Source organism: Macaca mulatta, chromosome 2 (assembly GCF_049350105.2).
Source record: "Macaca mulatta isolate MMU2019108-1 chromosome 2, T2T-MMU8v2.0, whole genome shotgun sequence".
Lineage (NCBI taxonomy): Eukaryota > Metazoa > Chordata > Mammalia > Primates > Cercopithecidae > Macaca > Macaca mulatta.
The window spans coordinates 160,238,118-160,264,961 of NC_133407.1; the positions used below are offsets into that span (position 1 = coordinate 160,238,118).

The window sequence follows — 26,844 nt, forward strand, 5'->3', positions numbered from 1 at the left end:
AAATTAAAAAATATTTTAAAAATAGTCTTTTATATTGTTATGCTTGTTGGCAAAATATATAAAAGCTACCTAACTTAACCATTAGATAGTGTATCAAGTCTGATGTCCATGAGCTTCCAGCACTCATTAGACACGAATAGGATTGATTTCTCATCCTTTGTTGCCTATTTGTTTTGAAACCCATATTGTAAAATGAGTCTTATTTTAAAGATTAGGTAGTGCTTTTGCTTTCTCCGTCTATACAGTAAGTGTAAAAAATACTGTACTTGGTCAGTGGTTTCTGAGAGGGTTAAGAAAGGCACCTGGATCCCATGGTTTTGTAATACCATTAAAAATATTATTGTTTTTAGGGAGAAAACTTTGTTTTAATACTGACTACATTGAAAACTTAGTCTGTTTAGCAATATAGACACACCTTTCAGTTATTCAAGATCATTTTGGCTCTAAACATTTAAATTGTAATGTTTTAGAAAATGTATTATATATTGAAACTTAGTACAATACATTTATTTGTCCATCCTAAAATTTCTTTCAGGAATTGTTCCATCTTCTGTTGTCCTGACTTCTTTCCAGGTGATGTCAAGAGTTTTTCTAATATGGGCAGTAACACATAGCGTCAAAGAGGTAAGTGTTTATATAGACTAAAATAAAATAATGTCAACACTAACAAACACTAGTCAGCTTTTCTGATTCACATGTTTGTTATGGCTAAGGAGTTCCAGGTCAGAGTTCCAGGTCATATCAATATAGCTGAGATAAAGCTCACATTGACTGTAGGAACTGGGTTAATAGTGGAAAACATACCCCAGATATGCAGTGTTGTTAAAGAGAAGACTGATTAAGTGGTGAAGTCCTATAATCCGAGTTCTCATGGAGGTTCAGATGGTGTGGATGTGGTCTGAAACTCAGTTATATTTTTCTGATATCTTGTTCGTATCTAGCACACTAAACTCTGGGCATCTGCATTTTTGTTTTGTTTTTGAGACGGCCTCTTGCTCTGTCACCCTGGCTGGAGTGCAGTGGTGTAATCACGGCTCACTGCAGCCTCAGCCTCCCAGACTTGAGCAATCCTCCCATCTCAGCCTCCTAAGTAGCTGGGACCACAGGCACGTGCCACCCCGTCCAGCTAATTTTTTTGTACTTTTTGTAGAGACGGGGTTTTATCATGTTGCCCAGGCTGCTCTCAAACTCCTGAGCTCAAGCGATCTGTCTGCCTCAGTCTCCCAAAATTCTAAGATTTCAGGCATGAGCCACCACACCTGGCCCAAGTCATCATTTTAAACCTATACAGTAGTTCCCTCTTATTCAAGGGGAATACACTCCAAAACCCCCACTGGATACCAGAAACCGTGGATAGCACACAACCCGATTGCTGCTGAAATACGTTTCTGTTTATGTCTTCCACCCACAAATGTAATGCCTTTTACATATTTACTAAGCATTTATCATGCCCTGTGGCCGCAACTTTTTTTTTTTTTTTTTTTTTTTGAGACGGAGTCTCGCTCTGTCACCCAGGCTGGAGTGCAGTGGCCAGATCTCAGCTCACTGCAAGCTCTGCCTCCCGGGTTCACGCCATTCTCCGGCCTCAGCCTCCCAAGTAGCTGGGACTACAGGCGCCCGCCACCTCGCCCGGCTAGTTTTTTTGTATTTCTTAATAGAGACGGGGTTTCATCGTGTTAGCCAGGATGGTCTCGATCTCCTGACCTCGTGATCCGCCCGTCTCGGCCTCCCAAAGTGCTGGGATTACAGGCTTGAGCCACTGCACCCGGCCTGTGGCCGCAACTTTTGCAGTCTGAGGTTCACCAGCAAAACTAGCACAAATTTATTTTTCCTTCTTCACAATTTCACAGATAGAAGATTTGTTCCTACTGTAGGTCTTAGCATTCAGCATACAGTTTGTTTTGTTTCGTTATTAAGCTGAGAACTTTTACTGTCTCGCTTCAAGGAAGTTCTTTATGGCTCCTCTTTGGCGTATCTGAATTGCCAGCATCACTACTCTTGCATTTTGGGGCCTTTTTTAAATAAGGGTTACTTGAACACAAGCACTAATAACCAAGTTAGCTACTAAGTGATTAACGGGCCAGTAGCATATACAGTATGGATACACTGGACAAAGGGAAGATTTGTGTCCTAGGTGGGATAGATTGGGACAGCATGAGATTTCATCATGCTGCTGAGAACAGTGTACAACTTAAGAATTAAGAATTGTTTCTTTCTGGAATTTTCCATTTAATATTTTTGGACTGTGGTTGACTAGGTGTAACAGAAACTACAGAAAGTGAAACTCCAGATAAGCAAGGACTGTGATATTTCTTCCTCCCATACTTTTGTGTAGATACCTTTTCCTTTTCATTTTAACCAACAACTCATAATTTTATCTTCCAATAGTCTCCAATGACCTAAAACTTCTTCCTAGTAGTAACTCATTTACATTCTTAAATAGGTAAGTATGTACTTTCAGTAATTAAGTGCTAGGTACATGAAGTCAAAATATTGTTCACTATGAAGTATCCAATCACTTTGCCAATATAGTCAGATATTGTCTGAGTGCTAATCCACCAATTGATAGATTCTTCGTGGGCTCTGCTTCCTCCGTTCCGCTTAGTGACCACTCCTTGGCTTATGAGCACATCTGCCAAAGCAGGTAGACAGGTACATCAAAAATGCCTTACAACTCAAATCAAGCAATTCTATTAGTCAAGTTTTTGTTAGCAACATTTGCCAGGATTTCCTGGGTAGATCATTGAAACTGGTTGGCTTGCAAAGCTATTAAATGTCTCTGTAGGTACAGGGACCTGGTGTCATCCTCCACAGCCACGCTGCCTGCCAGATGCAAAGGACTTAACACATAACAGACGGTTTCACATACATTATCACATTTGAGTTTTACAGTAATTTGTTATGTACTCATTACATTTGCGTATTCAGAATTGTTTCTCTGCAACCAGAGTGACTCAGTTTCTGCTAACATTAACATATCATTTTATTTACCTGCTTTAAAAAAAAAAGAAAAGGCATATCATTTTCTGAAGAATTTAGTACAGTATATTTTATTGTCTTCCCATCGTCTCTTGGATCCTCTTGTTTTTACATATGCACTGTTGATGACTTACTCTTCCCATTGTAATTGGACTTCAGCTTTTCTGCTGTCCTAGGATCATAGTTCTTTTCTCCTCATTCTCTTTTTCTTTGCACAGAACTCCTTATTCATGCTTTTGTTTAGAGCAGTAGGTGCCCTCCATCCCTGCCCTGTGTCTTCAACAGCTAACGTGAAAAGCCTGTTGCTGTGGCCCCTCAGAGGCCAGTGCTTACTATCTGTCACCTTGAAAAGCCTGTTGCTGTGGCCCCTCAGAGGCCAGTGCTTGCTATCTGTCACCTGTTCCCTGGCCCCTTCTCTTAGCCAAATGCTATTTTTCCTGCCTTGGAGTTTCATATTAGCTATAATTCAATTTGTTCTGTACAACATCACATATGACTTCTATTCTTTTATTTCCTGAAGCATCTTAAAAATATCTTTATTTTCCTTAATACTCAGCTCTGCTTACTTTAATGGTGGGAACTGTATAATTAATGCATAAGGAAATTGACCTTAGAAATAACTGCTTAATCATATATATCTCGCTTTCTTGTAGTAATGTTCAAATTATTTTCACACTACTATCATTTCTTAGTTTCTTTTTACATCATATTCCCCTCTAAAGTGAACAAGAATTCTTCACTTTAATCACATTACATGTGAATTTGGACTCCTGCTCCACCCCGCTGCCCTGCCCACTTTCTTTGCTCATTTCCCTTGTTTTTCTGTACCTGTACATGATGTGCTAGGGTGTAGCCTATATAACCTTTTCAGACTAGACTGTACTTTTTTCACATGAGGTGTATTTCCTTTTAAGAAGCCCTATGGGCCGGGCGTGGTGGCTCACGCCTGTAATCCCAGCACTTTGGGAGGCAGGTGGATCATGAGGTTAGGAGATCGAGACCATCCTGGCTAACACAGTGAAACCCTGTCTCTACTAAAAATACAAAAAATTAGCCGGGCGTGGTGGCGGGCGCCTGTAGTACGGCACTGGCGGGCGCCAGCTACTTGGGAGGCTGAGGCAGGAGAATGGCATGAACCCAGGAGGTGAAGCTTGCAGTGAGCCGAGACCGCACCACTGTACTCCAGCCTGGGTGACAGAGCGAGACTCCGTCTCAAAAAAAAAAAAAAAAAGAAGCTCTATGGGACATGCATCATTGATTGCCATTTTAATTCTCTACGCAGTGGAATGCTAGTCACATAAATGTCATCATGTACATTGTGAAACTAAAAAGTGATCCGATGGTGTTCTCTTATGACGTATAAGGATCCACCCATCAACTAGTGTGATACCTTGATCAGCAGGATATTAATGAAAAAATTTGAATCAATACACAGAAGCAAGAAAAGAAAAAAAGAATTGTGATCTGTATGCTCAAATGCTTTTCCTTGACCTAACATAGCTAATAACACATCCACCTTTTTCCTTTCCAAGAGACCATATAGATGAACAAACAGAAGCTCTGGCAAAACAAGTCAGCTGTGTCCCGCCCCCTTCTGGCTTGATGCTGGGCTTTGTGACACTGAATTAACCATTCTTACCAACTTTTCAGCAGGATGCTTACAAAAATCTTGTAATTAGTGTTTAAGAAAGTAACCTCCAGTTTTTTATAATAGTATTGGTTTTTGTTTGATATGTTATAGTTTACAGAGGGCTTTATTAAAGTATGTTACGATCATTCTCTCTTAACAACCATGCCTTGAGATAGGTAGGTTGTAGCCTCCATTAAGAGTTTGGAAGCTACAGCAGCAAAGTGACTATTGCACACCCAACAAATGGCAGCGTCAGGATTGGATTCTAAATCCCAGGTCTTTCTGCTGCATCAGAGCTGCCACCTTCTCACCCTTTAAAAACATGATGACGGCCGGGCACAGTGGCTCACACCTGTGATCTCAGCACTTTGGGAGGCTGAGGCAGGAGTTCAATGCCAGCCTGGGCAACATAGTGAGACCTCATCTCTACAAAACAAAAAAAAGAAAACCTGATGTAAACATGATGTTTTTAACTGTTGTTGTGCTGACTTCTCTTACTCCCCTATGGAGTGGAAAATGCCTGCATAAGATCCATAGGTGCTTTTCCTCCTCAGCAGTTCCACCATGCCATATTCATATTAGGATATGATTCTCCTGCTAAATTATCGGTACATCAGATGTACACATCAATTGTGGGCCCTAGGTGCTTATCTGCAACACATTGCTTCTCTGTTTTTTTACTGCTCAAGTGCTCTGAGATGAATCCTTCCAATTAGCCTTTCTCCTTAAAAGTTCTAAGACTCTTTCTCAAACTAGGATGTATGCGCTATTTGGACCAGAATTACCCAGAGAGCTTATTAAAAACGCATATTGCAGGACCCACCTTACACTTGATACAGAATGTCTGGGAGTGGGACCAGGGAATCTGAATATTTATTAGGCTTCTCAAATAATTTTAAGAATTCCAAGGTTTGAGAAATGATCTAAGATACCTATGTGTTGTGCTGTAATTTTTGTGACATTCCCTTCTTGATTTTAATTTACTTTTCTACTTAGTTGACTTGAAGCCTAACCCAATCTCAGCATCTCTTTTCTAACTCCAAGAGCCATTGTTTCATTCTTGAGGAATGAAAGCCTTAGCGTTCCCTTAAACTGCGAAGCAAAGGTACTGTGGAATTTCTGGTGCTCTGTCCAAAATCCAGCGTCTTTGCTGATGACTAGGTAAGAGGAAGCTTGAGGAGCCTGCCTTAAGGCAGAGGAAGATCTGAAATCATTGCACTGAAGAAGCATGACTGACCTTGGTTTTTTTTTTTTTTTAAGAGAGAGACCCAAGGAATCAAACTGCCTCACACTGGGGTGGAGTTGCTGGGAAGGGTCTGTAGTGGGCATGTGCTTCATACTGTGGGCCAGAGCCGTCAGGGAGATCTCTTCACAGAGCCGTCAGGGAGGTCGCTTCACAGAGCCGTCAGGGAGGTCTCCTCACAGAGCCGTCAGGGAGGTCTCCTCACAGAGCCGCCAGGGAGGTCTCCTCACAGAGCCGCCAGGGAGGTCGCTTCACAGAGCCGCCAGGGAGCTATCCTCACAGAGCCGTCAGGGAGCTATCCTCACAGAGCCGCCAGGGAGCTATCCTCACAGAGCCGTCAGGGAGGTCGCTTCACAGAGCCGTCAGGGAGATCTCCTCACAGAGCCGTCAGGGAGGTCGCTTCACAGAGCCGCCAGGGAGATCTCGTCACAGAGCCGCCAGGGAGGTCTCCTCACAGAGCCGCCAGGGAGGTCTCCTCACAGAGCCGCCAGGGAGGTCGCTTCACAGAGCCGCCAGGGAGGTCGCTTCACAGAGCCGTCAGGGAGATATCCTCAGAGAGCCGTCAGGGAGGTCTCCTCACAGAGCCGCCAGGGAGGTCTCCTCACAGAGCCGCCAGGGAGGTCTCCTCACAGAGCCGCCAGGGAGGTCGCTTCACAGAGCCGTCAGGGAGGTCTCCTCACAGAGCCGTCAGGGAGGTCTCCTCACAGAGCCGCCAGGGAGGTCGCTTCACAGAGCCGCCAGGGAGGTCTCCTCACAGAGCCGCCAGGGAGGTCGCTTCACAGAGCCGCCAGGGAGGTCGCTTCACAGAGCCGCCAGGGAGGTCGCTTCACAGAGCCGCCAGGGAGGTCTCCTCACAGAGCCGTCAGGGAGGTCGCCTCAGAGGCCAAATTATTCCCACCTGAGGAAACAGTGCCAACAGCTCTTCGTGGGATTCCTCAAAAGTATCACCTCACCTGGACAGTTTTATTCTTTTCTAGGTAATTAGGACTCAGTATTCTAGAACATGGAGGCTTAGCACCGAAAATTCAGGTGAAGGGTTGATGAGTTTGAGCTTTAATATTTACCTTGTGACTTAGGATGAAGCACTTCAACTTTCCGAGTCTTGTTTTTCTCATCTGTAAAATAGTAATACTGATATCTGCCCTGTCTGCTATACGGCAGTTTTTGTGAAGATGAAGTGAGAAGGATATATGAGAACAAGGTGGCAGTTATCGAGAGAGAACTCACGGTCTCCAGCATGCAGGTTTTCACTGAGCAGCTCCTGAAACCCTTACAGAGCAGCCAGCAGCTGCTGTGCAGAGGAGTGCCACTTCCTTCAGAGAGAGAACAGTTTTCCTTTCTTCTTCTTTCCCTCCTCCTTTCCACTCTTGTAGAAGCCAAAACACCAGATACATAATGTCCTAATGCTCCCGCTCCCGATCGTGTTTTGGTTGTTGGGGTTTTTCCTCCTTGCTGGGTCCTCCAGCTGGGTCACAGTGTGCTCGTGTTTTTCCCGCCTCTGAGGCCGCTTCCCTGGTTGGCGTGTCTCCTGTGGCCGCACGCCTTCTGTGTTATCCCTCATGGCTGTGTTGTGGACTTCCCAGCGTGCGCCATCTGTGAACATGGTGTCATGGTGAGGCAGAAAGGCAGCTTCTTACCCCCATCATTCAGATGAGGAGATGAGATGCTGTGTCAGAGGCATGTCATTTCTTCCTTGGGCCCTGCGCTTGGATCAAAGCTGTGCCATCCTGTCGTCTAGCCCCAGTGCCCTGTCCACAGTGACATTGCAGCTCAGTTAGCAAAGGCCATTGAGTTACGTTCAGTATCCTTTGTCCCCCCTAAAAGCTGAATGTCTAAAATCCTCCACCCTACTCCATCTATTTGATTACTTTCTATTTTAAATATTCTTGTGGGTGGATTTACATCATCTTCGTTTTAAAATTGGCACCTCTCTTAAAGGTAAAAAAAAAAAAAAAAAGAAAAAACCTCCTTATTTGATTGTTAATCAGACACTATCAAACTTGAGGCAGCTCCTAGATAAATGCAGCAGCACTTAGTGGCATTTCCACTTAAAGATTGTGTTGCTTATCTCATAGCTAGCTGGTTCCTTTTGCCGTTACCTATATTTAGCATAGATGGTTTTGGCAAAATCAGCATGTCTATTTTTCTCTCAGTATTTTTCTGCCTGTCCCTTTCCAACATTTTCCTTGTACTGTGTGTAAAGATTTTATTTCAAAATATTGAAAAAATATTTAGATCTTTTAGGTTCAGTGTAGATTCACTTCTCTCTCTCTCTTTTTTGGTTTTGTTTGTTTGTTTGTTTGGAGACAGGATCCCGCTCTGTCATCCTGTCATCACCCAGGCTGGAGTGCAGGGACACAATAATTTCACAGCAGTCTCAAACTCCTGGGATCAAGCTATTCTCCAGCCTCGACCTTCTGAGTAGCTGGGACTACAGGTGCACACCACCACACTGAGCTAATTTTTATTTATTTATTTATTTATTTATTTATTTATTTATTTATTTTTGTAGAGGTACAGTCTCAAACCATTGCCCAGGCTCTTTTCCAACTCCTGGCCTCACACAATCCTTCTGCCTCAGCCTCCCAGAGTGCTGGAATTACAGGCATGAGCTACCACACTGGCCAAGAGTGGGCTCACTTCTGTCATCCCATGTTGCATCTTTCCCCCGTTGCCTTAGTTCCTTTATAGCCCTTGAAAAATTCCACCAGAACTCAGTTGTTGTTTAAAATATAGTATCCTCTGATGATAATTTAGTTACGTGTAAAAGAAAGAAAGAGAAAGCAAGCAAGCATCTTCTTAAACCGCAGAAGCCAATGTTACCACCACTTTATACAGTACTTTATACAGAACCTCTTTGTCAAGTAATAGTTGGATAGGTTCCAAGCACAGCAAAACCAGGAAATTGGTTTCACTTGTTTTTAATGTTAATCTTTTTCCACTCTGGGCTTGCCTCCACTGCACCTTGTGCCCTCCTCCCCATGGTGACTCTGCCCCTACAAACACCTAGACATGGGAAGCTTCTCAGGGCCTTTTTTTTTTTTTTTTTTTTTTTTGGCTCTCTTACCGCAAGGGCTAAAATCTGATATGCACCATTCCTAGTTGTCAATTCTCATGTGAGAAGGGACATTTATACCAGAATATATCTTAATATATTCTGCACAGTTATCTTAATTTGGGGAAATCTCATTCAGGAGAGGAATGACCAGGTCCTGACCTAGTGGCCCCAGAGAAAAATGTCCCACTGTCCTGAGGTTCCCCTAAGACTCAGAGCTGTCCCTGCCCTAGCCTACCCCATTTCAGACTGTCCTGGCAGACTCCAGTCCCTTCAGGATTGAGCACTGATCAACTTCTTCCTCTCTGTCTGTCCCAGGACTTCCAGATTTTAGGTTTTTCAGTGCATTTAGCACTTTGGTTAGCCTTCTAAAATATTATACTAACCCCCTCTCATTTAATTTATCTTCTGTATGTATCCATGGGGTCTCCTACATTACTCCTATTTTTGATGGTGAAATTTTCGACAAGCTTGTTGGAATACATTCTCTTCAAGCATAAGATGTGTCTATACTGTCGAGTGGTATCTTAACATATGTATTGATGCTACTTTCCAATAGTGGGAAGCCTCTTTAGCGCTAAATCTGGTTACTTGCAGTTCTGGGATTAACAAAGATGCTTGACTTTTCACTTTAGGAAACTGTCATGGAAAAGGAATGAGAGTGAAGGAAGAAAAAAATCATTACCTTGGGCTTAAAATAGTAGTTCTCCAAATAAGCACATGAGATTTCCAGGCTAGAAGCCTGTGTGCTTCTAGCTGTGGTTATATGTGATCAGCTTAAATTAATGAATAACATGGGGGAACAAGGCTCTGTGTTCAAACTATGTTGTCAAGTTGTATTATTAGTGGGCAGTCACCAGTAAGTGAATCCTGACATTCAAACCAGCTTTCATCCATGACTTCAAAGTGAAATGAATTAAGGTGCTTATTTATTTCAAGACAAAAAAGTAACTTTTTAATACCATACAGTGATGGAAAGCTGTTGGTTACCAACATGTTTCCTGTGGGTATTTCTTCTACCCCAGCACTGTCCAATAGAACTTTCTGCATTGCTGGAAATGTTCTGTGTATCTGCATTCTTCAATACAGTAGCTCTTAGCCGCATGTGAACACTTGAAATACGGTTAATGTGTCTGAGGAATTGAATTTCAGTTTAATTGTATTTTAAATAGCCACATATGACTAGAAGTTGCACTATTGGACAGTGTAGCTCTAGCTATTCAGTATGACATTATTTATCATTCTCTCGATTTCAGGCAATTTGATTTTCATGTATTTTATCTTACGTGTATGTAAAAGATTGTACAATTTTTCTTTTAAAGAAACAAAATTTATAAGGTATGTTTGGTATGTTGTATTCCTTAAATTAAGAGTTTTTTTAAGTACTCTAGATTAAACTGTCATAAAAAATCCTAATTGGAGGTGTGGGAAATGGTGTTGATGGGGTTCTCTTCATGCACTGCAGAGGTAGCAGTTGGTTAAATGGTGAGTCAGGAGGCCATACAGGCCTCACCTCTCAGAGGGCTGCAGCTTGGCCTCTGCAGTGGATTCACCTGCTAAGTTTGCCTTTGTTGGAAACCATTTCACATGCCTTTTCTCTCCTGTTTGAGTTAAAATATGCCATAGGAGTACAGTCAACATTATTATCCCACTGAGTTTGAAGATTCTCATTTCTCACTGTAAAAGTGAGGTGATTGGCATGCATCGTGAGCATGTTAAACTGTGTCAGCAAAGCCAAGAAAAGTTAGAAACTATTACCTGTAAACTACTTTTAAGCAGATGTGCTCTACAGTACAATAGGTGGCATTTTTAAAGCATTGATTAATATTCATTTGAAAACTTGCGGGAGGAGGAACTCTCTTTTTTTTTTTTTTTTTTTTTTTTGAGACGGAGTCTCGCTCTGTCGCCCAGGCTGGAGTGCAGTGGCCGCATCTCAGCTCACTGCAAGCTCCGCCTCCCAGGTCTATGCCATTCTCCTGCCTCAGCCTCCCGAGTAGCTGGGACTACAGGCGCCCGCCACCTCACCCGGCTAGTTTTTTGTATTTTTTAGTAGAGACGGGGTTTCACCGTATTTAGCCAGGCTGGTCTCGATCTCCTGACCTTGTGATCCACCCGTCTCGGCCTCCCAAAGTGCTGGGATTACAGGCTTGAGCCACCGCGCCCGGCCTGGAACTCTCTTATTACCTGCTTCTTTGCCAAAACGTCAGTCCTTTATGTAGTGTAGCTTTTTCAAAATAAATCTATTTTGAAATACTAATAGGGGATATCAGAGAATTTAATTAAAAATACATAAATATGATAAGAATACCAGTACCTACAACCCCTTGATAGTTGTCCCGCACAGTGAATTCAGTCAGGTAACTGATCTCGTTGGGAATCTTAAAGACCATAGAGGAACGTAAAAAAATTATCCCCCATCACTCCTGTGAAATATCCATACAGTGTATTTCCATTTCTTCAGGGAAGAGAGTTCAGTAACCTTTTTAAACTTACCCGTATCAAGAAGCCCTGCAGTCAAAACCTATCACTGCAAACTGAGATGCATCACAGAAAAAATAAAGCATATGACTAAGCTGTCTGCATTTTCCAGAGAGAGGACTCTTTCCAAGTCTGGAGTAAAACCCTGGTGTACTTCCGGAATTTGTAAGATGTGCCTTGGTGTACATGTGTGGATTTGTGTGTATGCACGCTAAGGGCATGCTTTGCATTTTAGAGGGGAAGAAAAACTAATTATTAGGCTTGTTACACTAAAGATTTTTAACTTTTGTTTTCTTCAGAAAAACTAATTATTAGGCTTGCCACATTAAGAGTTTTAGCTTTTGTTTTCTTCAAACCATAAATGTTTGTTTTTTAGCAGGACAGGTTTTGGCACCTTCTCCCTCTCACATCTTCTTGCTCTGGCTTTTTTTTTTTTTTTTTTTTTTTTTTTTAGACGGAGTCTCACTCTGTCATCCTGGAGTGAGTGCAATGACAGGATCTCGGTTCACTGCAACCTCCACCTCCCTGGTTCAAGCGATTCTCCTGCCTCAGCCTCCCTAGTAGTTGGGACTTATAGGCACGTGCCACCACGCTGGCTAATTTTTGTATTTTTTAGTAGAGATGGGGTTTCACCACATTGGTCAGGCTGGTCTCAAACTCCTGACCTTGTGATCCGCCTGCCTTGGCCTCCCAAAGTTGCTGGGATTACAGGTGTGAGCCACCGCGCCTGGCCTTTGCTGTGGCTTGTTACCAGAATAACCCAAAACGTGAAAATCGTGAATCTCTTTTGCCTTCTGCATTGGTGCTGTCTCGTTAGGTCAGGTTTAAAGAATCTTTTGCCAAGGTCATTGCCTTAAAGGAAAGTATATTCAGAGCCTCAAGTGTAAAAACTAATCAGACTTTTAAATAACTAAAGTTTTTAAAACTTTAGAGTTTTCGAATATGTTGCATGACATTTGTGTAGCACTTTATCATCTGTAGCAGAGGCTATCTGTTGGCGGCAGAGGTCTGTCCCACAGGATTTTAAAAGAACATGGAAGAAACGCATGGTGACTGGAGGGTGCATGCCATCTCACACAAGCAGTCAGTGTGCACCTCAGCTAGAGATTGCCAGACAGATTCAGTATTGTAAAATCTAATTTTTTTAAGAAAAGGCAGAAATCTAGATATTTAAAATGAGAAATCTCCTAATTTTTAAAAACTGGTTCAAATATTTTTAAAGCACTGTACAAGCCCAAACAGAACATCTACGATCAGGGACCATAGGTCACCATTTTGATACTTCTGCCCCAAGAGGTGGTGTTCATAGCCTTTTTCCCACCTTTTGAAATTTTTGCAATTATCACACTGTCATAGAACAGAAAGAACCATGACATTTCACAAAATATATTGCCAGTTTCATGTTCTTTTGACATTTCAGCTACCTTTCTGTCAGTGGCCTCCGGAGTGTTGGGTGGGCACAGTGGGAAACTGCATTTGGAGATTTGGGGGCAGACTGTGGGATGAGTAGGCCCCAGCTCTTTCCTTGGGGCCACAGTCACCAATTGCTGAGAATATTGTTCTCTGGGCTGTCATTGCTGGAGTTAAAGGACTATCACTTCATAGAATATTTAGACTAGATTAGATATATGATGAAGGTTGGGATTAAATACGATTTGGGATTAAATATGACTCCATTCTGATGCAGTATCTGTGTTTGAATTGGGTTGAAGGTAATAGTTGCATGAAAGCTTTCCAGTTAATAACATGCTTTTTGGAGGTGAGCAAATCAAACAGGACTAAGAAAGAATATTGGGAAAGACTAGCAGCTGGTGAGATCCTTAGACATCTCAGAGTTGGTACACGTATGTTAACCTTCAAGTAGAGGGAGATATGGCATCTTTTAAACAATACTTAGGCAACGAAAAGCAAAACAAGAACAACACAAAGCATTTCTTCGTAATGAAGCCTAAGAGGCAGCCATCAGGTTGTATGGAGTCTCAGCAGTGACTAGCATAGATAGTAGGATCTCAATAAATTGAATTTTTCCCTTCATGGAATAATAATGGTAACTGCTAAAATGGCAAGGGCTTTGCTAAGCACTTAATATGTTTTTCTGATGTCTCCAGTTTACAAATGAGGAAGCTGAGAATCAGAGAGGATAAGTAACTTGCCTCAGGACATGCAGCCAGGAAGTCTGGAGATCTGTTTGATTCCAGAGTTGTACTCAATTGGAGTAGAGGCCAGTGGTGGTGAAGCTAGGCTAGTTGGCTAGTTGAGGTACCGACCATCCTTTCTTCATGTTTTCCAGAAAATAGGCTGAACACATAGGAACCATTAAAATTGGACTAATGGGAACATTTTAGCATTCAGATCTGCATCTCTGGCCTTGTCATAAATGCAGAATCAATCATGTATTGCTTGTTGATTGCATGCTTATATATTTTTTCATTGCATGTTCAGAAAAGCTTACTTCGTGACCAAGAGTTGTTTTGATAGGCCAGAACATTTAACTTGGCCATTATTCACATCAAAAAAGTAGTTCTCAGTTATTGGTGTTGTAATGGTAAGAACTTTTTAACGAGTTTCCTTTATCACTGTAGAATTTTCTTTTTAATCTGGTCGGGCATGGTGGCTCACACCTGTAATCCCAGCGCTTTGGGAGGCTGAGGTGGGAGGATAATGAGGTCAGGAGATCGAGACCATCCTGACTAACATGGTGAAACCCCGTCTCTACTAAAAATACAAAAAATTGGCCAGGCAGGGTGGCAGGTGCCTGTAGTCCCAGCTACTCAGGAGGCTGAGGCAGGAGAATGACATGAACCCGGGACGTGGAGCTTGCAGTGAGCCGAGATCGCACCACTGCACTCCAGCCTGGGCGACAGAGAGAGACTCCATCTCAAAAAAAAAAAAAAAAAAAATCTATGTTGCACATTAGTCTCTCCTTTAAAGGGGAAGAAATATTAATATTTTTATAACTCACATTTAGGAATAGTATTTTGTTTAGCAGCCACTTTATCGTGGATTTTTAATAAATTATAAAGGGCACTTTATACATAAAATTGTTGTGTCAAAAGACTAATACTAGACCCAGCGCAGTGGCTCATGGCTGTAATCCCAGCACTCTGGGAAGCCGAGGAGGGTGGATCACTTGAGGTCGGGAATTCAAGACCAGCCTGGGCAACATGGTGAAACCCCGTCTCCACCAAAAAATACAAAAATTAGCCGGGCGTGGTGGCGCATGCCTGTAGTCCCCAGCTACTCCAGAGACTGAGGCAGGATAATTACTTGAACTGGAGAGGCGGAGGTTACAGTGAGCTGACACTGTGCCACTGCACTCCAGCCTGGGAGACAGAGCAAGACTCTTGTCTCGAAAAAATAAAAAGATTTAAAAACCCTACATACTCATTCAGATACCTTTTTTTTTAAAAAAAAAAAACACCATGTTTGTATCTATTACTATTGCGTTTCAGTATCAAGGATGAAATTCCTTTTAGATAAATAACCAAATGACTAACATTTTTGTTCAAAAAAGCTTAATCAAGGTAAAGGACCAAGATTGTTGTCAGAACTGTCCTGTTCTCCAGCCCAAGCCCTCAGCTGTCGGACCAACTGGCACTGCAGCCCCTTAGGAGCTGCCCTCCCACCCAAGGCTGTTCCAGCCGAGTCAGAGCACATTTGCTGAGACTACAGATGGGTTGCCGTCTATTATTTCTTCATTCCTGTTCATTCAACAAATATTTATTTGGTATCTTCTGTGCCCTAGGTATTGTGCTAAGCACTAAGTAAGACACATGAGAAAAGGAGGGATGCAATTGCTGCCCTCACAGGGCTTCCAGCCTAGTATGAATCAAGCAGAATCCAGCAGACAGCAAACACCATATAGTGGGATAACTGCTAAGGCAGAGGGATGACAGTGCTGTGACCACTGGGTCATTTCTCAGTTGCCCAGTTGAGGGCTGAGTAGGCTGTTCTGGTTCCTCAGGAGCTGTTCTAGTCTCCCAGGCCCCGTGGTTCCCCTCAGGGAGTGGTCTGCAAGTTAACACATTAAAGCACTTAGAACAGTGCCTGGTGCTTAGTAGGTAAATCTTAGCTACCTACTGGGTATAATGTAACCTAATCTTTCCCCAAAAATTTAATGACAAATTTCTGTATAACTGTTTTGAATTCTGTGTCCTGAGGTTTCTTTTTTTTTTTTTTGAGACGGAGTCTTGCTCTGTCGCCCAGGCTGGAGTGCAGTGGCAGGATCTCAGCTCATTGCAAGCTCCGCCTCCCGGGTTTACGCCATTCTCCTGCCTCAGCCTCCCCAGTAGCTGGGACTACAGGCGCCCGCCACCTCGCCCGGCTAGTTTTTTGTATTTTTTAGTAGAGACGGGGTTTCACCGGGTTAGCCAGGATGGTCTCGATCTCCTGACCTTGTGATCCGCCCGTCTCGGCCTCCCAAAGTGCTGGGATTACAGGCTTGAGCCACCGCGCCCGGCCATCCTGAGGTTTCTAACAGAGATATAATTGGCTTTTCACACAGAGCTGAGTATGTTCTTTATACATACTAAAATAATTTCACAGTTAGCTGGTGAAAATTTATGCATAATTACTTTTATCATTCTTAAGGAATAATTAGCCCTGCTAATGGGAACTATCATTATCTTAATCATCATTATTATCCCAATCTAAAGCATTTATTAAGAATTTTATTTTGCCTTATAACTAAGCTAGCGCTTCTTCAAAGCAAGTTTGTGACCTTGCCTTTGGTGTGTTTACACTCTAAGACAATACTGATGCGGAGGCAGATTGGGGCCAGTGTTCAATCTGCTGTTCCCTTTCAAGTTACCTTCCATTTGTGCACCCTTGTTGATATGTTTTCTTATAAATGTTATGTCTTTGTGGTTATAAAGCCCACCTCTTCCAGCAGATCCTGAGGTCTCACACCCAAAATAATGTTTAGAAAACCAGATAATAGTTATATTTCCTTCTTATTGTATCCCCAGAGTGGTTGCTTAGTATTTAGGTGATTTTTAGAAAATAATTTTCTCTGAAGTAATTTCAAACTTAGAGAAAAGTTGCCAGAGCAGTACAAAGAACTCTCATATTCTCTTCACTCAGATTCCCCAATTATTGGCATTTTACTTCATTTGTTTCGTTTCCTACTCTCTCTGTGTTTTTTGGTTTTTTGAGACAAGGTCTCACTCTAGTGCCCCAGGCTGGAGGGCAGTGGCGCAATCTTGGCTCACTGCAACCTCCGCCTCCTGGGCTCAAGCGATTCTTCCACCTCAGCTTCCTGAGTTGCTGGGACTACAGGCGCTTGCCACCAAGCTCGGCTAATTTTTGTATTTTTTGTAGTGACAGGGTTTCGCCATGTTGCCCACGCTGGTCTCGAACTGCTGGCCTCAACCAATCTGCCCGCCTCAGCTTCCCAAAGTGATGGGATTACAGGCATGAGCCACCATATTAAGCCTCTCTGTGTTTTTATATGCATTATCATTTGTTTTTTCTGAACTTTGAGAGCAACCTGTGTGTAACATCCTATCACCCATGAGTACTTGAGTATGTGTTCTAGACACTCCTATATCACCCACATAGAACTCTCCAAATCGGGAAATCAGCCTTGATACAACACTACTGTCTAATCCAGTATGCTCCATTCAAATTCCACTAACTGTCCAAACAATGTCTTTTTTCTGCATTCCAGAATGGAGAAAATATTTAATCAGTATCTTCTGTGTTCCAGGTCTTGTGCTGAGCACTGGGATTCATGGGAGGAGACACATGGTTGCTGTGGTATTCCTGCCACATCCGTGTGTTGTTTCTTTGTCAGGTCTCTTCAGACTCCTTCAGTCTGGACGATCTCCTCAGCCTTGCCCTGTCCCTCATGACCTTGTGTCAGTTTTAAAGAGTACAGGCTGTAAGTTCTCAGCCTAGGTCCATCCAGCATTCCCTCATAACCAATTCAAGCCACGCTTGCTCTTCTCGGGAGGCACGCCATGACTACCCTTCCCACCCCTGGTGACATTGACCTCTGTCACCTGCTCCTGTTAGTATCTGCCGGGTTTCTCCACTTCTAGTTCACCTCCTTTTTATTAATGAATATTTTGTGGGAATGACTCCTGCCTATGTCAGCCACCTCTATGATGGTTATCAAATGGCCACTGTCTATTTCTATCATTTCTTTTATACATAGGGGTTGGCATTCTATAAGAAATAGCTTTCCCTTTCTCCCATTTATTTATTTTATTTATATCTGTTTGGACTCATGAATTCCTGTATAATTCAATGGATTATAGTCTATTATTTATTTTGATGCTAAAACTATCTAGATTTGGCCAGTGGGAGTTCTTCCTCCTGGTCCTCTTGACTTACTTCCATCATCCATTGAGTATTTCCTTATGATCTGGCACAAAAAGATTTCCAGACTCATCTTGTACTACCCCAGCCCCAGCCCTGGAATCAGCCATTTTGCCAAAGAGCCCTGCCTGGTTCCTTTTAGTAGAGGATGGTAACTTAGGATCCAGGATCTGGGTAGATGAGGTGCTCACTGCTACTGAGATGTCATTGCTTCTAGACCCTCTCAGTAGAGAAAACTTGGGTACATATACATATACATACATATACACACACACACGTACACACATATATACTCACACACATTTACATCTAAAAGTATTTATATAGCTGTGTATGTGTATAAATCATGGATTCATAGTGATCCGTCCAACCACAGTCTAATACCTCAGTGTTCTTTCTGGCATTTTCCCTTCCATGTTTGTTAGTAACCTCCTCCAACAGCAAGAAGCCAATTTTTCTTAATATATTGATTTTTTTGCTCAGTTTGCTTGTTTGCTCCAGGTGACTGGTTTTCCAGCTGCACTGGCTATCTCTTCCACCTGTCACCTCTGTCTCTCCTTCACCACTCCCATCCTCAACTGCCAGGCCTCTGGTTCATACCTGTGTTAGCCCACCACCTTCCCTCACCTCTCCATGTCCTCACCACCTTGAGTTTTCAGCCACGATACTGTGTCTTCCACATGGGGAAGGGAAAGAGGTGATCTCAGGTGAATCTTATCCAAAGACATATTTGAGATGATTGGGCTGATCTGTGGAAAACCAGAAGCTTGCCTAGTGAAGTATTTCATTCTTCCTTTTTTCCTGTTTTCTTTTTTTAATTTTGGTATTTATGAGTTTCTTTTCATTTTGAATTGAAATCGTATTTTGTATTTCAATTTCTGCTTAGCAGAGATAGAAAAGAGGAACAAGCTTTCGAGATAAATTTTTAGGGGTCTTGACAATAAGTTAGATCCAGAAATAAACAGGGCTCGTCTTAGTCCATTGGTGCTGCTATTAAGGAACACCTGAGGCTGAATGATTTAAAAAGATAAGAGGTCTATTTGGCTCATGGTTCTGCAGGCTGTATAGGAAGCATGGTGCCAGCAGCTGCATCTGGTGAGAGCCTCATGCTGCTTCCACTCGTGGGGGAAGGTGAAAGGATCCAGCCTGTGCAGAGGTCACATGAAGAGAGAGGAGCCAGGGGATAGTGAGGGCTCTTCACCAGTGGTACAGAAATTAACAGTGAGAACTCACTCACCCTCTCCCCAAGTCCCACCCCCAGCATTGGGGATCAGATTTCAACATGAGGTTTGGAGGGTCAAACATCCTAACCATAGGTGGACTGAAACAAAAAAGAAATGATTGTTAGCAAAACAAGACTCAGGGAAGAAGATTCACATTAACTTTAGGTAATTCACTAGTGTTTGTTTCAAGTTCTTATGTTGTATTTTAACTTGGGTCATTGATGTACAACTAGAAGTCATTTCATGGACATATTAAAGATACCTCTGGGTGCTAGTGACCTGTAGTTTTTTATGCTTTACTCAGTCTTCTTGGTGAACCTCTTCCCCTCAGTCCCTGAAGTTCAAATCATATTCTCTATTCCCTTTTCAGAGGTAGGCAACATTTGTTGGAGAACTAATGTCTTTATTGACACTAAGTAAATATCACATTTACCTTATCTGTTCTCTAGGCTCTTCTTGCATAGAGTTCCTTCCAAAAGTTACTGATTTTGAAAGATAGTTGTTACCCCATAACAACGTGTGTGTGCGTGCGCGCGTCCGTGCACACATGCATGTGAGACCCCCAAGCCCAAGAAGACAAGCCAGAGCTGCTCAGGTTTAGGAGACATACCTTGGGTTCAAATTCTGTAAACCTCACTTTACTCATCTGTAAAATGGGGATTCAGTGAGGTAATATATGTTAAAAAGTGCTTGGCATATAGTAAGAGCTCAGTAACAATTAGGTATAATTTTTGCTGCTGTCACCATAAATATTAAAAAGAGACGCTAAAAAAAATTTAATGGGCAAAGGATTTGAATAGATATTTTTCCAAAGAAGATATAAAACAGCCAATAAGCACATGAAAAGATGCTCAACATCACTAGTCATTAGGGATGTGCAAATCAAAACTACCATGAGATAACACTTTACACTCATTAGGACAGCTATTATTTTAAAAAACAAAACAAAACAAAAATACAGCAAATAAGCAGTGGAGAAATTGGAACTCTTGTTGCGCACTGTTGGTAGGATTGTAATGTAAAATGGTACAGCCACTGTGGACAACAGTTTGGCAGTTTCTCAAAAAGTTAAACATAAAATTACCATACGATCCAATAACTCCACTACTAAGAATATACCCAAAAGAACTGAAAGCAAGTACTTGAACTTATACACCAATGTTCATAGCAGCATATTCATAATTGCCAAAAAGGTAGGAACAGCCCGAATGTCCATCAACAAGTGATAAACAAAATGTAGTATATACATACAATGACATATTTTTCAGACAAAAAAAGGAAGGAAATTTTAATACATAGATGAACCAGACATAGAAATACACATGCTGGGCCAGGCACAGTGGCTCACACTTGTAATCCCAGCACTTTGGGAGGCCGAGGTGGGCAGATCACATGAGGTCAGGAGTTCAAGAGCAGCCTGGCCAACATGACAAAACTCTGTCTCCACTAAAAATATAAAAATTAGCTGGGCGTGTTGGTGGGTGGCTATAATCCCAGCTACTCAGGAGGCTGAGGCACGAGAATCATTTGAACCCGGGAGGTGGAGCTGAGATTGGACCACTGCACTCCTGCCTGGGCAACAGAGCAAAACTCCATCTCAAAAAAATAAAGGCACATACTGTATTATTCCACTTATATGAGGTACCTGGAATAAACAAATTCTTAGAGATAGAAAATAGAATAGTGGTTACCTGTGGGCGGTGAGGGGAGGATGTGGAGTGATTGTTTAATGGGTGCAGAGTTTCTATTTGGGATGATGAAATCCTTCTGGAAATGGATAGTGGTAATGGTTGCACAATATGGTGAATGTACTTAATTCCAATGAATTATACACTTAAAATTGTTAAATGGTAAATTTTATTTTATATTATCCACACACACAAGAAATTACTGAGATTTTAAAATGACAATAACATGAAAAACCTGCCTATACATGTTCTTACAAGGTTGCTTTTTCCCCCTATAGAGTCCATTGGTGATAGACGTTGACTCCCTTCTCCCCACCTCCCCACACAGTCTGTCAAAGAAATGTTGCAGGGTGACATTTGTATGCTAAAGAAGTCACAGGGGCCAGGCCAGATGGCTCACCTGTAATCCCAGCACTTTGGGAGGCCAAGGCGGGCAGATTATGAGGTCAGGAGATCGAGACCATCCTGGCTAACACGGTGAAACCCCATCTCTACTAAAAATACAAAAAAATTAGCTGGGCATGGTGGCGGGCGCCTGTAGTCCCAGCTACTCAGGAGGCTGAGGTAGGAGAATGGCGTGAACCCTGGAGGCAGAGCTTGCAGTGAACAGAGATTGCGCCACTGCAGTCCAGCCTGGGTGACAGAGCAAGACTCTTATCTCAAAAAAAAAAAAAAAAAAAGAAGTCGAAGGTTGGAGGGGTTAAATGAATCTATAATTGAGGTTGGCCTGTAGGCCAAATCTAGCCTGTGATTTATAATAGTTTTTATTTTTTTTGTTGGTTGGTGGGTTTTGTTTTGTTTTTGTTTTTGTTTTTGTTTTTTTAGACAGAGTCTCGCTTTGTTGCCAGGTTGGAGTGCAGTGGCACCATCCCCGCTTACCACAACCTCCGTTTCCCGGGTTCAAGCAATCCTCATGCCTCAGCCTCCAGAGTAGCTGGGATAACAGACACATGCCACTATCGCTGGGCTAATTTATGTATTTTTTGTAGAGACGGGGTTTCACCATGTTGGCCAGGCTGATCTCGAACTCCTGACGTCAGGTGATCCACCGGCCTCGGCCTCCCAAAGTGCTGGGATTACAGGCGTGAGCCACCGCGCCCGGCCTGTTTTGTTTTTTAGAAACGGTGTCTTGCTCTGTTGCCCAGGCTGGAGTGCAATGGTGTGATCACAGCTCACTGCAGCCTTAACTTTCTAGACCCAGGTGATTCTGAGTAGCTGGGACTATAGGCACACGCCACCATGCCCAGCAAATAGTTTTTGCATTTTTTAAAGGGTTTAAAAAACAGTGATGAATATATTACAACAGCCACATGTGGTACAAACCCTCCCTAAATTATTTACTGACTAGCCTTGTACAGAAGAAGTTTGCCAACACCTAGTCTAGAGCATTGCTATGGACTGAATTGTGTCTCCTCCCACAAAAAATTCATATCTTGAAACCCTAACCCCCAGTGCAATGGTATTTGACAATGGGACCTTTGGGAAATAAGTTTAGATGAGATCATGAGGAGGTGGAGCCCTCATGATGGGATTAGCACCCTTATGAAAAAAGATACCATGTGAGGACACATCTAGAAGGTGGCCGACCACAAGTCAGGAAAAGAGCCCTCACCAGAAACCAACCATGCTGCCATCCTGATCTCAGACTTCCAACCTCCATAACTGTGAGAAAATACTTTTCTCTTGTTTAAGCCCCCCAGTCTATGGTATTCTGTTATGGCAGCCTGAGCAGACTAAGACAAACGTACGGTTTTTCCAAAAGCAAACCCTAGTCCTACCCTCTTAGATCTTACCAAATCTCTTCACAAATGAAAGGGGTTTTAAGAAGAGGAAAGAATGCTTGCCATAAAGCTTGGTTAGAGAATTTCTTTGAAATAACCAGCACAGTAAGCAGCGGGTTCCAAAATGCTAAGAAGAATAGGGTTTCTACAATAGTGGTTTTCTTATGTGGCACCATCTGTTTTTCTTTGACTGTAATAAAAATGACAGCTTTTCATGTACTGATACTCCCTGTGCCTTTTAAAGTCAAACATATGATGCTATTTGTGTGTAAAGGTTTTTCTCTTGCACCCATTTGTTTCTCCAGCTTGAATTTCTATGTAAACTCCCTTGGCTAAATTACACAAGCCGCCTACACCCAGCCGCCTCCTCCCTCGCTTTAGAGCAGGGGGTGGAAACCTTCCGTCTGCAGCGTGGAGTATCCAATACACAGCTCACTATGCCAGGCAAAGGAAGATTCCCTAACAGGAAGGGCTTCATGGTACCCACTCCCCGATTTGTGCCCATCTTTCTGAACGTGCAACTTCGAAACATGGCTTTATGGCATTTTTGGCAACCTATCCTAAACCTGGCTTTTGTCTCCCTCTTCTTAGAAATCCTTGGTAAATCTTCATCATCTCCCTTCTCCCTCTTTGCTCTAAATGTCCCTTTTCTCTTAAAAGGCAATAATATGTATTAAAGAAAACTCCTTTTTTTTTCTTTTTTTAAGAGAGGGGGTCTCACTATGTTGCACAGACTGGTCTCGAACTCCTGGGCTCAAGCTATCCTCTCATCTCAACCTCCCAGATATTTTTTTATTAAATAACTTTACAGAAGTATTATTTACCAAATTCAGCCATGTTAAGTGTGTAATTAAATGGTTTTTAGTAAATGTACCAAGCTGTGCAACCGTCACCATAATCTAACTTTAGAACATTTCCATCACCCCAATATGATCCCTCATACCCTTTAAAAAATTTTTTTTTATTTTTTAAAAATTTTGTGGGTACATAGTAGGTGTCTGTATTTATGGGGTGCATGAGATGTTTTGATATAGGGATGCAATGTGAAATAAGCACATCATGGAGACCTTATGCCCTTTTATAATTAGTTCCCACTCCCAGCCCCTGGCAACCACTAATCTACTTTCTGTCTCTAGATTTGCCTTTTCTGAATATTTCATATAAATGGAATCATATAATGTATGATGATTTGCATTTGGCTTCTTTCAGGATAATGTTTTAGAGGTTTGTCTATGTTGTAGCATGTGTCAATATTTCTTCCCTTTACGTTGCTGAATAGTATTCCAGTGTACAGGTATATCTATCAGATGTCATTTATCCATTCACCAGTCGATGGATATTTGGGTTGTTTTCACTTTTCAATTATGACTAATACTCTACGAACATTTGCATTAAAATCTTTAAGCAGACTTATTAAACCTCCTTTTTTCTTATTTTAAGAGACAGGGTCTTGCTCGTCACCCAGGCTGGAGTTGAGTGGCACCATCATAGCTCACTTTAACTTCAAATTCCTGGGCTCAAGCAATCCTTCCACCTCACCTCCCAAGTAGGTAGGACCACAGGTGTGCACCACCACCCTGGCTACTTTTTAATTTTATTGTAGAAACGGAGTCTCACTATGCTGTCCAGGCTGATCTCAGCTCCTGGCCTCAAGTGATCCTCCTGCCTCAGCCTCCCAAAGCACTGGGATTATAGGCATGAGCCCTTCAGCCATAAACCTCTTATTCTTGATAATTAATAAAATCATATGTTTATATGTTTCTAGTTATAAATTCAAAAAGCAGCTGAGTAGAACTTCTTATAATCCAAATCCTTTGCCCCTCAGAAAACCCCTCCTAAGCTAAATTAGCTTTTCTTACTCCTGTGAGGCTATTGATGACTCACTGGCACTTAATAGAAAGGAGGCTCCCCACTTACTATAAAAATGTTCCCAATTGTTGCTTTCAAAATAGAAAAGTGGCCAGGTATAGTGGCTTACACTTGTAATCTCAGCATCTTGGGAGGACGAGGAGGGAGTATCACTTGAGTCTAGGAGTTCAAGACCAGCCTGGGCAACACAATGAAACCCCATTTCTACAAAAAAATAAGAAAAAAATTAGCTGGGTGTGGTGGCACGCACTTGTAGTCCCAGCTACTCTTGAGACTGAGGCGGGGGGATCAGTCCCAAGGAGGCTGTCCTGGGAGGTTGAAAGTTGAAGCTATGGTGGGCTGTGATTGTGCTGCTGCCTTTCAGCCTGGGTAACAGAACAAGACCCAGTCTCAAAAAAAGAAAAAAAAAAATGGGGAGGAAAAGAAAAATATAAGTTATCATCCGATTTAAGGGGCGTTGATTCCACACATCCCTGTGTCCAGACCTGTGTCGGGACTGAGGAAGCCAAATGATGAGACCTGGGCCCTTGAAGACCTTGCCATCAAGCAGGGAATAATAGCCAGAGAACTGTTCACATTTCACATGCTCAGCAGTCAGTAATGATGACAGGAGAGCTTGTCAGTTATTCTCTCCTCTCTGGCCTTTTGGATGAAAGAAAAATTATTTTTAAGAAACATCAAAACTTCTACCCATTTTTTTCACCAACTAGAAAAATTTCAGCTCATGCAAGGAAGTCAGTATTAGCCAGCGTTTCACGCCTTGCCTGTGGAGGGATCATGGGCACACACCTTTCCAAAGAACAGCAGCAGCCCTGGCCGCCCCAGGCCAGCTCGGCCCCCTGTCCTTTGTAGGACCTTCCTGGGCAGTCTTGGTTGGGATGTGTCCAGGGCCTACAAGCACACGACTTTTTTGCGGTGGCCTATGTGATTAGTCACTTGGTTTGTTACTCAGTTTTTCTTAGGTTGAACCCAGCATTTTACTCCCTGCCAGTTTTACTAGTCTCATGTCCATCTGCCTCTTGCTTATGGTATCCTTTTACATATTTTAAAGTACTTACCCTCTCTTTCCATTTCCAAAGTCAGCTCTGCTAGTTGAGGAGTTCTTCTAGCAGACTCTGTTCCCTAAGTGGGGTCTCATCTATTTACAGTGTAGTACTTGGGATAAGACTGTTAACGTAGCTGAATCCTGGAGTGTTGTTTGTTTGAACAGCCACTTCACACCCTGTTGGCTCCTGTGAGGCTTATGGTTCACCAAAGACTCCAGATCTCTTGATTTCATAAGGTGGGTCTTCTCCATTCTGATTTGGAGTCATTTTGTTGTTGCTAAGTCATGTAATTACATTTAGACTTATTAAATTTATGTTACTGAGGGCTGTTTGGAGGGTTTTTTCATTTATTTTTTATTGTGGTAAAATACATATAACATTTACCATTTTACCACTTTTAAGTGTATAGTTCAGTTGCAGAAATACTTTCCCATTGTTGTACAACCATCATCACCATCCATCTCCAGAACTTTTTTAATCCTCCCAAACTGGAACTCCATACCAATTAAACAATAATTCTCTATTTCCCATCTTCCCAGCTGCTGGCAACCTTCTGTCTCTACTTTTTGTCTCTGCCTCACCCTAGGTACCACATATGAGTAGAATCACACAGTATTCACCTTTTTGTGACTGGCTTATTTTACTTAGCATGATGTCTTCAGGGTTCATCCATGTTGCAGCATGTGTAAGAATTTCCTCCCTTTTAAGGCTGAATAATACTCCACTGTATGTATATAATAATACTCCATTGTATGTATAGACCACATCTTGCTTATCCATCCATCAGTACACACCTGGGTTTCTTTGCCTTTTGACTGTTGTGAATAATGCTGCTATAAACATGAGTGTACAAATATCTCTTCGAGTCTCATTGATCATACTGGTTTTAACTGCCCGTTTTGTGTTATTGGTTTATAATTATCTATAAATCACATAATGTCAATCTCTTTATCCAAATCCCTTCTTGATAACAATGTTACATTTCCTATTGATTGGAAGATATCATTTTGCACAAAATGGTCATTTCCTGCATCCCTAGTATTTTAAAAAAGACTTATGCCATCGTCTTCACAGCTAGACTCTGGGAACAGACTGCTTTCATACTTAGTCTGAGTTTGTCATAGTTCTTTTGGCTAAGATCTAACTTGGGGATGGATGGGAGGTGAATAATAACCAACCTCTAGGCTGGGTCAAAGCAGGAGGTTTGGGGGGGTTTCAAGTTTTGTTTGTTTGTTTTTGCCTATTTGAAGGTCACTAAGACTACACAGAAACTATCAGGCACCTTAAAGAAGGCAACTGAGTCTCGGAGTAACCCAATTAGGACTGAATTCATTTACTCCGCAATTATTTATTGAGCTCTTACTTGTGAAAAGCACAGTGTTTTTGGAAAACAGAAGATGAATAAAACACGTTCCCTGCTTTCAAGATGTTTACAGTACAAAATATTAAAGGAACTTCCTATTATAACCCAGAGCTCTTTAGGCAAGGCTTCCACTCATAACTGTAAAAACATATCTCCTTAAGGAGGATT

At 42.1% G+C, this 26,844-nt stretch overlaps 1 protein-coding gene across 7 annotated transcripts in view; it reads left to right on the top strand.

Annotated features, from left to right (window-relative positions):
- The window catches only part of HACD2 (3-hydroxyacyl-CoA dehydratase 2), a 96,244-nt gene that overhangs the window by 56,169 nt on the left and 13,231 nt on the right, over window positions 1-26,844 (top strand). For all 7 annotated transcript variants that reach the window (XR_013413422.1, XR_003726946.2, XM_077990898.1 and 4 more), the window contains 1 exon segment: window positions 536-624. Coding sequence is in view for 5 of the 7 variants with exons in the window: in XM_077990898.1 (XP_077847024.1) it covers window positions 536-624 (89 nt within the window). In the remaining 2 variants the exon portion in view is untranslated.